The following is a 17,179-nucleotide window of genomic DNA, read 5'->3' as shown; positions in this document are numbered from 1 at the left end:
CAAAGCCCTCCTGTTCACCTTGCACTGCTTTGGGCACCAAACTCCAGAAATTCAGTCCCCAAACATTATAATTTTGGGTTACTGGACTTGTGATCTGCCATCTTACTGACAATAAAAACATACACGCACCTTAAACAGCGGCTTATTTGGGCCCGTAGTTACAAAGTCTATAAAAAGATCTCTTGATGGTTGTAATTGATACCTTTGTGCCCAGATTCAGAAAGGAATGGATTTTGGTTGATTTTCGTGATTCAGAGGAGGAACAGGAAGTTATTTATAAGAATAATGCAAACACTGGGGCAAACAGTTCCACCAATTCACCTTTCAAGTTTCTGTTACTTTTTAACCTTGTATTTGGATTATATGTACGCACCACCTACAAGCAGAGCCGGGACCTGGTCCCCCAGCTGTAACTCAAGTGCCCCCTCTCGTACCAATAACTAAACTCAGAAAATACAATGCAAACGGGATGGATCTCACTTACAGTTATCCACGTGCACTGTCACTAGCAGGCAGAGTGCCTACCATGTGCCTGTATAAAGAACAAAATCTCCTTTCTAGCATCTCACTGAGGAAACAGCAAGTTTACGTTACTATCACACATGAAACCTGCCTATCAGTATATTAAAACCATGTAGCCCCTTGGACTCACTCTATACGGGGGGGGGGGGGGGGACCAACAAACCTTTAAACCTCACAAGTATTTTAAAGAATGTGTTTTTTCATAAAGAAATCATAATTTAAAATGGAATTATCTATTTTAATTAGTGTGAACTATGGTTGTTTATTGATGTGAACAGCACACTGGTCTCACGGACACCGTTAAGGATCACACAAAAAAACTGTAATGTGATTTACAGTTTTTGCTCTTGGTTCTGACACCAGCAGAAAACCCCAAGAAGAGCCAAAAGTCTAAAAATGTCTTTTGTCTTTTTTCTACCATTCTTTAACAGATATGTCATTGAGATTCTCCCCTATGGTTCGAGCAGTTAAACTTTGTTTTTCTGTGGTTAATTAGAACAGCAGAAATCTTGCAAAATACACTGGCAAGTAGCTAAAAATCTCGGTGACTCATAATGAACGTAAAAGTTTGACCAGTTCCCTTCACTACTGATTCATTAAAAATAACTGTAAAGAATGGACTTGAATACTTTTGGGCATCAAAAATAGTTTAAATATGACTTTGATTAAAATGTTAGGAGTGATGACTGCACCTAAGTACTCTGAAATACTGGTGATAAGATGCTTGACGTTGCCTCCCACAGAACTCGGTACAGAACACGTACCAGCCAGATACACACTGAGTTAGCGCCAGTGGAGATTTACGATAAACAATTAATCCATGGAGTTAAGGGTGTAAAAGGACTCTCTCCACCGTTCCTTTCACCGGTAATAAGCGAATCTTCAGTGTTCAGCAGTTCCACACTCCTTACTGCCTTTATATACCCTTATATCCGTTATATACGTTTGTTTCTGTATATATACATACACACAGTTTGTCTCTTACAATCAGCCTTGCACAGTAACTGTCCAACGTTAGTCAATGGCTTCAACGGCCATCAGCCACAGTATTTACATCCAGCTTCTCAAATATTTTTCTGTCCAATAAATAAGGCTATTTGACTGGAACGGTGCAAGAGAATTAACTCCACCTCTTTTGCAGAAAATTTATCTATTTTGCATCAGTGGCTACTGTTGATAAAGTGCTCTGGTTTTCCAGGGGATTTTTTTTTTTTTTTTAGCAGGGAAAAGCTACTTTTCTGTGACAAAGTTTGATTCCTGTCTCTGTCCCCAGGTTATTAGCGTGCGTGCATAGAGCGGTCTTGGATGAGCTGTGCTGTGCAAGAGGGAAGGGAGATAAACCTGCAGAAATATCTCATAGTAAAGAAGTACTTGTGTAAGCAGTATATTTTCTCCCACATAAAAGCCTTTTGACCAAGTTGGTAGAAATAAGAATTCCAAGCAGCATACGCTATATAGATAAATGAGCGGATTGTTCACATTTGTCTACAAAATGTGTTGCAAAATGCATTGAAAATGCAGTTTGTGTGTTGAAGGAACACCGGCAGTTTACATTTGAGAAAACTCTCAATGAAACTGTCAGTTCCAAGAGGAGGCTGAAGAAATCTGCCTCAGACTCACTAAAACGTCTGAACCAACAGTTTTTAATTGAATCTCAAATGACTGTAACTGAGTTTCACTCAGTAGTCAGCACCCCGTTCCATGTAGATACAGTTGGTTATAGGTAATAAGATTACTTCTGGGTTACTGCTTGTAGCCTCTAAAATACTGCCAAGAGTGAATACACAACATGTTCTAGGGTTAAGGAAGCCTAACACGGTGCCAACATCATACTGTGACATTGCCTGCAGAGTGTGAAAGGATTATATCCTGTCTTAACATACCATTTCACCCATGCCAGAAAATGGAAAAGAGTCTAATCACTGAGTAAGTATGCAAGTCACTAAATATAAATCTAAGCTGGTTTCTGCTGCTATAATATCAAGTTTCCCTTAAGAGCAGCTCTCCTCTGAACAGTGGCTCTGAAAAGTTTGTGCTGTGGGTTCTCATATTTATGGCATCTTGGTAATTTCCAGATGAAATCAAATCACGCTAGAAGTAAAGAAGTAGAGGGCTGGTGTTGGGGTTTTTTTAATACGAGCCGTGCAATCTTACTCCAGTTCTGGATCCTTTCCAAGTCACACATTACTAAACAACAAAGATTTGGCAGCCAGATTTTACAGCTAATTTTTTCTTCTGTCCGCCTGAGTCAGAACTGAATTCTAACTCTGCTCTCCTTCATACATAGCGGGTCTATAGAGAGAAAAAAGTAGGTCATGAAAGATAAAAACAAGCAAAACCAGGGCAGAACTGTGGCCCTGCTGAAGTAAATGGCAAAGCACTAACTTTACTGGGGCAAGGGATTCACTTGTAACATACAAGGACTACACGGCACAAACGCAGCTCCAGTGAGATACAATAAGGCCATTTTTATACATTTCAGCATAGTGTTGCTCTTAATTTCAAAAATCTTAAATTTGGCATCGTAAGTCATGCGGAGCTGCCTTTCCCTGCTTCTCAGAGGGATGATTCGTAGCACCAGAGAGACCTCATGACACACCACGCCTAGCCTTGCCGTGGCCCAGAATGACTCTGGTAGATCCTGAAAGCTGGCCTAAGAGGCCGGGCGGCCACGCGCCCCCAGGGCTAAGGAGATAAGGCAGGACCATGTAGGATCTTCTCATGAACGTGGAGGGTATGGGACCACAGGCTCACCATGCCAAAGGACGGAGCAATGGCTGCGCATCACGTGGGAAGCCATAACGTCGGGGAAATACTGCAGCAACCGACTTAGGGCTGCAGTTGTATGCTCACTGACTTAACAGCAGAAAACCACAGCTCTCTGGAGGACTGCTGAGGTTTACCTACCTTGCACCATTTTAAAAAATCATTAAAATAAGAGAGAAAAGAGTAGATTTTGTATGCCTTTTTATACCAGTAAAAATATTTGGCTAGGGTACCCCATTCTCTGCACCTTGATTTACTTAAAGTGTATACGTGGCGACCTTTAAAAACCTGAAAAAAATGTGCTGGAGAAATGTATTGTTATATTATAGAATGATCAAAAATATGATTGGGAAGAAGAAAGGAGACACCTTTTTTCCTAAGTAACCATTAACGCTCATACCCTTTAATTCCATTTATACTTCTTAAAGTCTTTTCATTTTCTCCTTAAACCCATCTAATCAACGTCACACTTTCTTCTGTATTTTTTGTTTTCAAGAATTAATCAAGTTAACGTTCCCCAAAAAGGTGTAAATTCTTACTCAGTTTTACTGTAGCTGCTTCTCATAAAATCGTTTCATTTTCATCTGACCTCTGATCAGGAAAACAATTTTAAACATGCCAAGGAATAGATATTATAGCACAAAAAAAGCAATCAGAATTAGAAAGTAAAGATTTAAGACCTCCAAAATTGCATCAGACATTTTTTCCGTTTAACAGTAAATCAAAAGAGTGTTTCCCAATCAGACTTTAAAGTCAAGTTGAAATACCCTCAATAATTTTCACTTCTTCCCAGAAGGATTTACATTTCCCACAAAAGAAAGTAAAAAACCCAACAGCTGCAGCAGAACACAATGCCTGAAAAAGAAACCACAGGATCATGCCTGAATGGAAGTGGAAAAGGCAAATTAATGAAAATAGACAGAATACAGATTGTTGGTAACCTGAAAAGGCAAATATACTAGAAGATCTCTATCGATAGATGAAACTTGATGGTAAATTAAGAACGCTAGTAAACAAAGATTGCTAGTAAATAAGGAAATCTCAATAACAGTGATTTCAGACTTTGTGAGGTTTTCAAGGAGGCTATAGATTTTTCTCATGTGCAGATTCCACATTTTCCCTGCACAACACTTGAAATCCAAATTCTGTTCTGATAGTCAGAGTGAGGTACTTACGCATATGAAGAAAAATTTGCAATTGTTGATTTCATTAGGATTAAGCAAAATGGTGTTCTACGGGCTAGATCCAAAATAGATTTTAGATCTTTTGGTACTAACCCAAAAGGCTGCTGCTTCTTTGCTTCAAAAGAGGTTTTCTAGATGTCTCAGCTGATCTATGAGCAGGTCCACCAGGAAGGGACAGTCCTGCTCCCCTTCTCCTACTCCAGCTGCGTGTCCCCACTGCTTCCCTCCGGCAGCTCTAACATTTATCTGACCCCCTCCTCCATGAGCCAATTAAGACATACAAACCTGAAAAGTTTGACATCTGATACACTTGCTCCTTATTCTCTGCCCCCATTAAACAAAGTGATTAAAGGAAGCTCTTAAAATAAAATGTCAAATGTACGGGGAAGAGCCCCAGCATCTTTGCAGCAGGACACCACGGCCTGATCCTGTGCATGGTCGTATCTCCATATACCACTTTCAGTATGACTCCAGTGCAGGCTGGCACTCAAACACAACAGAACAATAGGCAAGCTTCATAGGCAAGCTCAGGAAGTGTGGGTTGGATGAGGGGACAGTGAGGTGGTCAGAGAACTGGCTCAACAACAGAGCTCAGAGGGTAGCGATCAACGGAGCAGACTCTGGCTGGAGGCCTGTCACTGGTGGTGTTCCCCAGGGGGCTGTGCTGGGTCCTGTCCTGTTCTACATATTCACCAGTGACCTGGACGATGGGATAGAGTGTAACCTCAGCAAGTTCGCTGATGAAATGGTGTCCAGTTTTGGGGCCCCCAGTTTAAGAAGGATGTGGAACTGCTTGAGCAAGTCCAGCAGAGAGCTATGAAGATGCTCAGGGGACTGGAGAATCTCCCGTATGAGGAAAGGCTGAGAGACCTGGGCTTGTTCAGCCTGGAGAAGAGAAGGCTGAGGGGGGATCTCATCAATACCTATAAATATCTGAAGGGCGGGTGTCAGGGGGATGGGGTCGGGCTCTTTTCAGTGGTGCCCAACGCCAGGCCAAGGGGCCACGGGCACAAGCTGGAACGCGGGAAGTTCCCCCTGAACATGAGGACAAACCCCTTCCCTGTGTGGGTGCCAGAGCAGGGGCACAGGCTGCCCAGGGAGGCTGTGGGGTCCCTTCCCTGGAGACATTCACCCCCCGCCTGGACGCGGCCCTGTGCCCCTGCTCTGGGGGTGCCTGCTCCAGCAGGGGGTGGGACGGGGTGAGCTCCAGGGGGCCCTGCCAACCCCCACCAGTCTGGAATCCTGATTCTGTGAATAATTTAAGGGTGATTTCACATTACATTCTCTCAGCAATAGGTATTTTATCCTTGCATTGTAGCAAATCCGCTTGATATTTGGCAGTTTTTGACTTCTGTTTACTTTTTAACATGACACAGAAACAGAGTTGTTGGACCAGCTCTTGTCACCCAAGTGACAAGAAACCATCTGAAACCATCCCTGAAATGAACCGTTTCTCTCTTCAGAGATAGGGGCAGCTATTCTTTGGTCTCAGTGAAACAAGTGACTCAGGCACTGAAATACAGACAAGCCAAACATAAACAATAAATTCAATACTAAAGTATCAACAACAGTAACTTGCAGTACCACTCATCGTTTTCATGGTCTTTTTACACCTAAAGTTTTACAGTTCTTTTTAATAACTCTTAAAGACTATAAAGAACAGCCAGATCCTTGTACAAACTACAGGAGCTCACAACACATAGGATGCAACAAAATTTAAACTCTAATTTCAGATATGAGCTGCAAGTGACTTCGGAATGAGTAAGAGACATGAGAAACGACACGGCTTGCAACTCAACACTCATGGAAGTTATGCCGGTAAGAGCAACAAGAACTACACGTTACTTAAGCAGTGGACTTTATGTCCCCTATTACTACTGACAGGCAGTGCTTGTATTTTCATTTTCTTTCTAGGTGAAGGTGATGGAGGAAAGAGTATGGAAATGTGGCAGTAGTTAGGGATGCAGAAAATAGCAGGTGTTTGATCAGGGACGGCTTTGAGGTGGAAAAGGCAGACGTACTGAGCGGGGGGATGAGGGAAAGAAGTCAAGCCTACGAGCAGGTGGTCCCTGGGGCCTGTCAAGTGACTGGATGGATGTGGACGTGATTGACAGCTTCTGTGCTGGCTGTCAGGGGGGCTTGCTTCAGCTGAAGGAAGTTGCCAGGGACATATGGCAGGAAAGGGATAGCCAAATTTTAGGAGCACGTTGACAATGTAGTCTATAAAAATACCTTCTCTGGAGCTTCTGGTGCCTGGAGGAGCTGCAGGAGGGGAGTGGAGAGGACAGAATACCTCCCAACTCCAGCACCCTGATTACAGCGTGAGACTCAGGTGAGCTCCCAAGAGAGGAAAAACAAGCTCTCAGTTCCAGAGTCATGGCAGTGACTGCCCTGATCTCAGGGAGACCCACACACGCACCTACACCCCACCACCACTGCCGTTCAGGTCTGTGAAAGATCCTCATCTCACCATTAAAAGCTGCCTGAGATATGCCTGTTGCTAGTAGGAAGACGGACACGGCAGAGGGTTTCCTGCTCTCAGGAAGCCTTGAGAAACCGGCATCAGGGCTAAAAACCTCCATCTCAAAAGGCAGGTGACTCTGGGAGGGCTGCAGAGAATCTGGTGGGGCAGAGCACCTTTGTGGGACACAGCACCTCCATGGGACGCAGCCCTGCACGGACACAGCCCTGCACAGGACATGGCCCCGCACTCCCTCTGACCTGCACGGACAGCGGGAAGGCAAGACACAAACCAGGCCCCGAGCTGAGGCTGAGCCATGGCTGCAAGCCGGCGTGGGGAAATCAAAGGAGTCCTGGCCTGTGGCCAGCACCGAAGCAGTCCTGCAAACAGCACAACATCCATGCATGCTGCACTAGAACATCTACCCCACACACACTGGAACTCCCATGGAAGTAGAGATCCACAGAGGTTCCTATTTCTTTTAATTAATAGAATTTGCCTACAGGCATTTTGGAAGTGTTCAGGCAACCATTGTTGCTCGTGTTCCCACACTTTCCCTTCCTCTGCTGATTCTCTGCTGTTGCAAAACTCAGAGGCAATGACACAAAACAATGTAAGTTCAAAAAACTTAAGGAATGTTGTCGTTTGTCCCAGAAGCTGGCTTAGGCCTCCCTCAGACTCTGTGTAGACGGCACCTCAAAGCTAGCAAATGTCTACACAGAGGCCAGCACTGAACTGGATGCTGACAGATTAAAATGCATGCTATTTCAATATATATTCTGCATAGGTTTTGAATGCTTTACCAATCACACAGAAGATAACATCCAAACAAACAGAAATTAGTTTAATGATAAACCCTATCGGAAGGTACTAGCTTCCAGATGTTGGGTAAATGTCTCAATCTTTGGCCAAAGCAAATGGAGACAAAGCCAAGACGTACATTTTGAAATGAAAATAAATACTTACATTAGCTTGATTATGGTGATCAAAATGGATGAGTTGCATATGACGATGACAATCATGTAAATACAGAGATTATCTTGCGGGGATGGATTATATATTATTACAGTCCATTAGGTTCATCTTCTAAGTCTCACTATTTTAATGGCACATTTACCATCAGGCAAGTATTGGGGAAAAATATCAGTTTTCTCACTCCTTTTTCAGCATTTTGGATCCCCAGCCTAAATTTATCCAAGACCAGTCTCAGAAAATTTGTATTAAGTTAAATGAGACTCCTCAATTCGTTTCACCAGCGCTAAGAAAGCTATCGCATGACCCTAGCAATAAAACCTCTTAACACATGTACTGGGATATTTTACCATCCGAGTACAGAAGCTGATGGAGGAGCAATGGCTCAGCCTGATAGATTTATTATAATCCTGCTGTTGAAGAACTGAAGGGTCTTTCCACCCATAAATACTGGTTAAAATATTAACTACAAATAAATGGAGAGAAGAGCCTCTGTAGAGCAGAGCACCACGGCAAAGAACCCTGCTGCCTTCCAAAGCTGCTGGCAGACAGAGGGGTAGAAAACTACCAAGTTTCTCCCTACAGGGTGTTGTAAAAATATTTCCTCCAGTTTCACTCCATGAGAAAGTCAGTTGAAGTCCCCAAGTCTCTCCTGGTTTCTTGCCAAAGCCAAGTGAAAATACAATTGTTGCCTGATTTCAACATCTAATATGACACAGACTTGATAAATACCGGGCTCAAGTTCATAGGCTTTAGAAAGTCATTTCATTGCATGTTTAAAGGGCTTGATCCTGTTCCAGCTGAAGTCAATGGACGTTCTCTCATTTACCACAGGATGAGGTCCCAAAGCCTTGAAGGAATCCAGCCTTGCAGTTATAAAACATTGTCTCTCATGGACAGAAATGTTACAGGCTCATGAAAGAGCCCGCCTGACTGACAAAATGCAAATCAGTTACTCAGTGCAAAACCATTTCACAGTACAGTGCAAAATACCTAATTCTATTTTGATTTGGTTTGGGTTTGTCTGGTTTCTCTCTTCTTGGATGAAGCATTCCCACTATACTGTTTTTTAATGTCCTGCAGCTGGATGTGCTGGAAAAGACTGTCAAGCCCTTGCACAAAAACCTAAGGCAACAAAAGCAATTTCTGAAGACAGGCTCAGGTACTAAGCACAGCAACGTGGCCTCAGTGGTTTATATTTGGTTGTACTTGAAGGAACGGTTGTAAAAGTTTAAAAAAAACAGATGCAGTCTTGAACCGAAGCTACTTTGAGCTCATCAAAGTTTTTCTTCTGTTATGTAAACCCATCATTTAGAAAAGTAAATAAATACCAAAATCAATAAATTCATAAATAGAAGAAAACAGTATATGAAAAGTAATATGTAAATTACCTGAAATTATTTTAAAATTTAATTTTAGACTAATATTTGTTACGGAATTCCTTATGAAGGTTTCTCCTAATGGGATGTAAACAATATAATACATTTCTTGGGCCTGAACTTTTATGACACCTGTGACAAACTAGTACAAATTCATCAAAGGGCACTGTGCTGCATTCGCATAATAAGAAATAGAATCTCTAAAATTGGAATGACCGCTAATGTGTGGTTCAAATAACAACTTTTGCTACAAAGCACAGAAGAGTTCATCAGAGAGCCAAGGCCAAGCAGCTCCTGATTACAGCACCTGGACTCAGGGTACGTTGCTTCCTAAAGATGACAATATGAAAAATATGAAAATGTTTTTCTAGAATATTGGATACCTGAGCCACGCATTACAAATGCAGTTCTTCAAACGCAATGGAAGCGACAGCAGCCTTTGCAGATGCAGAAGGAGGAGCAAACACGTTTATACAACCAGGGATATATGGCGAGGATCTACTAAAAATAAGCGTTTGTCTTCCAAACTCTGACACCTTACTACTACCTTATCTTGCAAGTCGCGCCATGGAAATGAGCAGCTGTCCAGTGAGTAATAGAGGCATAATCTGATCCTCAAAGAGAAAAAGTGCAGCATACAGATGTGGAAAGGACAGCGCATTGACACTTGGAAGTTACTCAGAGCTATCCCAATTTCTGTTCCCTCTTTAAACAAGTCCAACAAACCCTGAGTTTCTGATAACAAATGTCATCCTATGGGAGAAATTTCTTCCTGCTGCCACTGCACAATCCATAAATTTGACAGGAAATCAATCACTACCACTGCAAGAGCATTTTAAAGAAAATCCCTATTGAATTATCTAAGAAACTAATGAGAATACCAAAAGAATCAAAAACCCCTAGCCTGAATTTCTTTCAAATGTACAACCTTGCAATGGTTTCTTTCCAAAATCAGAAACATCTTTGATAATTAATGAGCTATTTGTCACCCATTAGCCCTCGCCTGCCCCGGTCACAATAAGGACACCTAGCATTACGGGGACAGACTGAATGCCCCCCTGTGCAAGTCTGTCCCAACCTCTCCGCCTGGGCGACGTCCTACGCACGCCATAGCTTTACAGATATGACCATACTGAGATTTGCACTTCCTTGGCGAGTTGACATTTGACTTCTTGACACTTCAGACAAGAAGTAGTTGCAGTGATTTCCGCAGGACTATCTGACAGGGAAGGACTGAAGGGGGAGATGCTCAGCGCTGTCCTCAGGAGAAGCCAAGGGCTTTTTTAAAACGCTGCAGAATCTCAGAGACCTAAAAGATGATAGCAAGGACACAACTTCTAACCACCCCATTTAGGGACGCGGCAAGAATCAACACTTTTTAAAGAATAACTAAGTCATCAGATCCTCTATATACAATGTAGATGCTGATATCCTTCAAAGTCAGAGGGAGCTCAGAGCCCCCTTCACAACGGAGCGCCCAAATCACTACGCCGCCAATTCGGGGGTGAGAGGACTTTCTCTGCATTTCCTTGTCTACTGTGTTGCCATGCAGCAAAAACAGAGGAGTCACGGGACCGAAAGGGGAAAGGTTACAAAGAAAACAGACTCCGCAAGATCATGTCTTCAATATCAAGTCCTGGCATCTGACCTTGCTGCCAAGTCTTGATGCATTTAATATCAAACATTTAACATCAGAAAGTTCTTAGGTTTAAAGTCTGAAGTCCAGTCTGCAGGGCGTGCCTGTTGTGCCCACACGTGGTACAGATTAAGCCACAGTCATATTCCTTTTTTTTTTTAAATCTCTGGTGCAATACATCTTGCATTAATTCCCACACAGTGGTAAAATTCCAACAGAAGCTTTAGCGGATGAACCCACCCCGTCTGGTCTGCAGCCTACTGTTCTGGCCGCTCATCCCGCAGACGGGCAATGCAGTGGGGACCTCCATGAGGATAACAAGCCGGCTTACCTGCTTCTTGGCCAAATGCCTCTACAAGCCTGGCTACAGGGAACAGAGAAGGCAGTGCCACGATCAACTCTTCCATCAGTAACGTTTGAAAAAAGAGTTACGGCAATCGAATTCTGTGGGGACCGAGGCCTGCCAGCGTGTGGGAGGATGTGCTCTGAGGATCTACGTGCCGTTCCTCTTCCTTTCTGGCTTCCAGCGAAAGCCAGACATCTCGCAGTCAGGCTGAGGCAGCTGGGCACACAGGGAAGCTGAAAAAGAGTGAAATTTCTGAGTAAAGGGGGGACGGCCAGTACATTTTCATTACTTCCACAGTTGAGCTGATGATATTTTGGTAGTGCGGTTTTGGATTTAGGCACTGAAGTCTGCCTCACTGCTAAATCCTTTTTTGGATTTGGCCTTAAAACCTTATGTTCAGCAGCATTTGTTTTATCTCGAGACTTAGAACACAAGGAGAATTTGGCTTGACTATTTTCTTTCTTCATTCACACTAGGAATCCTGCGAATTCATGTGGATGGATATATGATAATAATCTCTCCTTTAAATTCATCACCATTATAGGACACTGAAGCTGCAGAGCCACACAGAACAGAAAGTAAGCGATTAGCAGTAAAGGATGCAAAATGTATCTCCAGATTTCCTGGTTTTCACTATAATATTTAACTAGACTTTTGGTAGCAGCATGTAAGCTCTTTTAAAAATAGTTTAGACAAGCCATTTTGTAGCAAATGTTAAAATGTATTAGCTAGTGAATAAAAACTAACATAAAATCGTGCATTTTCTAAGCCATGTAGTTACTGAAGTCACGGCTGTGAGACCTGTAACTCTGTCTCAAAAGGCTTGAGCAAATTATGCATAATGGGCCAGGAAATTCTATATAATAGGGACATTTCTGTACTGTTTTTACACTCTTCTTTTTAATTCATTGCATAAGTGTAACAAAGCAGAAGTTAATGCTATATGCTTCTTTTATTTAAGTGCTCATTAAAGAGTAAAAACAAATTCAGACTAAAAATATATTTCTAAAAGTAACTTGATAGTAAATAATTCCTAGCAGAGCTTTATGCTGAAATAACAGACATAAAATTAGGACCTCCTTGTTGATTAGAATTTTTTTTTAAAGCTTTGGAGTAAAATAAGTAATTAGAAATCTGTAATTATTTGCATTTAGGCACCATACATACAGTTTTCTACAGCCTGGAGCTGCAACAGGAGCATGCATCCAGTTATGACTCTTATTCTGCAGGAATCTTTGCATATTACAAGGACAGGCAGAATATGCATTTTTAGCGAATTTAAATGACTTCTTTTTTTTTTTTAGAAAAACTGTCAGAGATTTTCACCAAAGCAGAGTACGACAAAATAAAAATAGTATGTTCAGCGCTTTCCTAAAAGATTGTAGTTTGGTGTCCTCAAGAGAGATAAAAAGTAAAGTAAAAGGTAATTATAAGATGAGTGGACAAATACTGGAAGAGATGGGTAAAGATAAAACAAGTTTCTGAAGTGCGACGGAAAGTCTCTTCAGTGAAGTGATGTCGTACAAGAAGAGAGTACCAGATGGCAAACTGGCAGAGTGCGCTCCTCTGCCAAAACGAGCGTGTCAGTAGAAGGAGAAAAGTAGAATTAGACGAACGGAAGGAGCTAAGAAGTGATTTGATTTGGAACCACTAGAGCTGTCAGAAGATGAGGAGGAGTTTGGCTGAACTTTGTGAAAGTGAGAAGCATCCTGCAAAGCAGGGCAACGAGTTTGTGCTCCCTCAGTAAAATCTAGTGCTGCGTGTGCTCCCAAGGTAGTCTGAATGTGCTTAGCTACCACAAGAACCACGTCTCTGTTATAGGGGCATAAGAGAGTAAGTCCTGCTTCGTAACGTGGCTAATTAACTTGGGTGTGCCCTGAATGAACGTGGCTCCCAGTGCAGCCCAGTGCAGGCACCATTACCCGCTACATTCCCGGGCTATGTAAGCTAGGAAAGCCACAGTGGAATGAAACGTTTCCGTCAATGTGGCAGGAGATGGTGATGTCAAAGAATATGTCAGAGAGGTCAGAGCGGCGCAGTGACGGGTAATTTTGTAAAAATTGATACATAAAATTCAATTATGAGCTGAGATCCTCACACCAATGAATTTAACTATAAATATAAACTAGATCTTTCATTGGCCTCATTGTTGATCTAAATCCATAGGCTAAGTCTCGTATAGAGAGCATAATCATCGAGTTCAAAAATAGAGGAGAGTATTTTTCAATCAGTACCTTCATCAATTCAGTCCAAGAAACGCGATGCCACCCGTCCCAGTTAGCACAGGAGCCACACGAGAGTCATACTCCAACATGCAGCGTCTTCCCTATTACTTCGTATCAAAAGCCTACCAAGTATGTGGGCATTTGCCTACCCACTTTATCTCACTTAATCATCTCTTTCTAATATTAGATAGCATTGGGCATTTAATAGGCATATTAATAGACGCAATAGACATTAACAGACCTTAGCAGACTATGTATACATGAAGCCTGTGAACTGAAACCAAAATATATCTTAATGAGGTTTACTGGAAGAAAGTGCAGACTAAGGATATCAAACATTAAAAAATAATTAAATGATTTTCCAGTCCTAAATTCTCAACTGCTTAAAATAAACATAAATGCAGCCTTTAGAAATCTATCTCATGTTTATAGTTGAATTTTCTTATTCTTCCAAATGGTAATTATTTATTCCAAACAGAAGGTAGCTCAAAGAGTTTTTTTAAAGAAATAGAAAATTCCTTTTTGAGATGTCATGAGATGAGCAAACTGTCTCGTAATAGTGCTTTGATGAAAAAGGCCTATTTAGAAAGGGAATAAGAACAATGGTGAAAGTGTAATATGTAAGATTTAAAACAAAATTTAGCAGATATTAATAGAAACTACGTTTGAAATATAATACCATCTCCTTCCTGTTATATGTTGCTAGATATGACTGATCTTACTAAAACTGTAACCCTTACCCCAAAATTCCAATTTCTTTTTCTCCAACTACACTGTTTATTCTGGCTTGGTTTACATTCTGTATTCTGTCAAGTCAGTCTTTACTTTGACCTTCTGGCCTTTGCAGATGGCCTTTATTTTCACAGCGACGCTTTGCTGGGGTAACGCATCTCTCAAGAACCTCTCCATAGCTGTTTCTGCAAGCGGCTGCTTGCTACCTTCCCTGGCTGCAAACTGGCATATGGCTTGCAGGAAAGCTGCGTGTCTGACTGTTCTGCAGACTTTAAGGAGGCCCTTTTCAATGCGCATAAATGAAGAGAAACAGCAATGAGAAAAATGAAGCCAGACACTGCTCCACAAAAGCTCACTCCAGAGCCCAGACAGCGAGGAAAGTCTCCTTTCTGCCACTAGAAATGAAGAACCACCTACTAATCATTTATATCTATGGCTAACAGTCAGCTTAGAGGCATGCAACAGATATATCAAACCTGGCTTTCTAAGGTTTATTCCTACAGTCCTATTTACATAATCCTGTGCTGAAACTGATCATTACAACTGGTTTAGAACAGCAGGATCAAATCCTCACTTGAAACCATCCCAGTTTTCATGTTTAAAGAAATAATAAACACTCTAGTACATAAATCATTGAAAAATGCCTTACTATTAGTTAGTATAAAACTAATGTGTGTGTGTGTCATATTGCCTACTGATTTATAACCCAACGGTCTTTGGTTCACTTAATATATGTTACTAATGTTGTAATGTTCCAAATTTCATTTCGCCCAGAAAACAACCAGAAAACAGGCAGTTTGACTCTTTGGGACAAGTACCAGTACGTGCATTGCTGTGGCTCCCGCTTCACTGCAATCATGAAAGATGCCAAGTTTGAATGTGTATCTTAGCTCAGAGCAATTTCAAAAAGGTGAAAAGCTTACCTTCCTCTGCCCTTAGAAAAACCTCAACTCTTTTTCTTAGCTCTATTTTAGACCATGCAAGTTCATACACAGTAGGTATCTGAAAGATCTAGAAGGAAAAACCTCTACTCAGTATTATTGTAGGTGACAGAGTAAAGATTTCTTTAATTAATGGTCCTTTCTGGCAACCTGTGCCACTGTAAAATTAGCTCCAAATTTGTTCTGCCATGTTTATGGGCTCCAGTTCAAAAACCTATGAAGTGTGGGGTATTTTACAAGCTCCTACAGCAACACAAAAAAAGCAGGTGGTTGGACACAGTACGAGAAGGAAATAAATGCAACCATTTATCTAGAACGATTTGCAACACACCAAGAGAGCTCAGATACCAAAGGAGGGACAGCTTCAGGGTATCCATCGAGCAGCACAGCTATAGATTGGTTTGATTTCCACAAGAAATCTGCAAAACAATTACGCTGCCAAGGAGAAAGAAATGTGTGTTGCACACACCCCCTACTGCATCCATTACTCCCAGGTCTGTATCTTCATGAATTTAAGTACCACATAACCTTAGTTTTCTTGCCAGGTTTTCATCAAGCTCTCTGCTTTTGACATTGTTACTCAAGTCTGTCATTAACTCTGCAATAGTTAAGTAACTAATGAATTGCTTTGCATGCCTCAGTAGCACAGAAAGCATCAGCAAGGCTGACTTTGTTTATATTGTGGAACACATAGCCACGGTCTGAGATGAGATTAGTGCTCATCACAAGCTGCTATCTACATACGGACCAGGCACTGCAATGGGAGGGAAGGCATTTGGGAGGGTAAGCTGCTCCCTGTCTTCTCCAAATAATTTCCTATCCACAGAACCCTGTTCAAAGTCCAGAGCTGTTGAAATCATTGAACTGCTGGGTTGCTCCTTTGTGAGGCACGATAAGGGCAGAAATCTCTAGGGATGCCGAGGTTGTAGGGCAAGACAGGACTTACCTGCCTGTTCCTGTTCCCCAGCTCTTAGACTGATAACCAAATGTGGATTTAGGTTTTTCTGTTTCAAACAAAGCAGCTGCTTGGAGTTCGTTCTGATGCTTTTCTCCTATATTACATTTTCCCCCAAGAAATAGAGCATTCTGTCTGCCTCAGATAGCACTTTGAAAAGCTAAATTTAGGCCGCACCCCCAATACACGTTCACACATCACTATTATTCTTTTGCATGCCGTGCAGGTGCCTTCACAAGGATATTAGTCAACAAGATGGGACCTCAAAGCAACTGCTTGAAATCCGTGACACCGTTCTCCAGAAATCACTAGGTACAGATGCAGGTGCAGATGCAGGTCCATCAGGCACAACTGAAAAGTCCTTCAAGGCTTATAAAACATGCGGTACATCTGTTCCTAACATGGCTTCGTGGCTTTGCCTCAGCATCTGTGTGAAACCACACAGCAACGAGGCACAGATCTATTTTATTTCTCTAGGCACACACCTTTTTCTTTGGTTGGGCTGCAATCTCTTTTTTTTTGTTTGTTTTTCTTCTTTCTTTTAAGTAGTTCTGAAAGCAAAATCAATACACACTAATCTATTGTTTGGTCTTCCAGGCAACTTGCCTTGACAGTTCGGCATTCCCCCAGTGTAACTTAAAACTTTTTAAGGGCAGATTGTTCTCAGACTACTTAAAATTGATTACACGAGGCAAGGGTCTGCTCCACGCTTCGCTCCAACGTGAAGCACCGCATGGAAGTTGTGCTGTTGGACTTCTGCATTTGCTTCTGGTAACAGAACATCGCAGGTGAGGTTGGGGCGGAAGAGTTACGTGTTTCTAGCCCCTTGGTAAGATCGGCCATCCCTGGTTTGCTCTACTTTTGTGTCTTATTAGGCTCCTACTATTATAAGCTGTAACCTCCCTGCTGTACTATTTTTGTTTTGTTTTTGTTTTAATGCAAGCAGCTTGTTTCTGGGAAAATAATGAGATGAGGAAATCAAAACACCATGTTTTGACCTCACCACTTATAAGATCCTTCATCCGTGTCGTTCACCTCTCTGTTACTCATTTTCTGCATC

General features: G+C 41.9%; 1 protein-coding gene across 1 annotated transcript in view; it reads right to left on the bottom strand.

Annotated features, from left to right (window-relative positions):
- The window catches only part of LOC135313338 (uncharacterized), a 342,721-nt gene that overhangs the window by 139,281 nt on the left and 186,261 nt on the right, over positions 1-17,179 (bottom strand). Inside the window, exon 8 of the mRNA XM_064450993.1 lies at positions 11,252-11,499. Within this exon, the coding sequence (XP_064307063.1) occupies positions 11,252-11,499 (248 nt within the window). The remainder of the gene's footprint in view (positions 1-11,251; positions 11,500-17,179) is intronic.

The sequence above is a fragment of the Phalacrocorax carbo genome, chromosome 5, assembly GCF_963921805.1.
Source record: "Phalacrocorax carbo chromosome 5, bPhaCar2.1, whole genome shotgun sequence".
Lineage (NCBI taxonomy): Eukaryota > Metazoa > Chordata > Aves > Suliformes > Phalacrocoracidae > Phalacrocorax > Phalacrocorax carbo.
The sequence above is the reverse complement of the archived record's forward strand: the minus strand, read 5'-3'. Positions and strand labels throughout refer to the sequence as shown.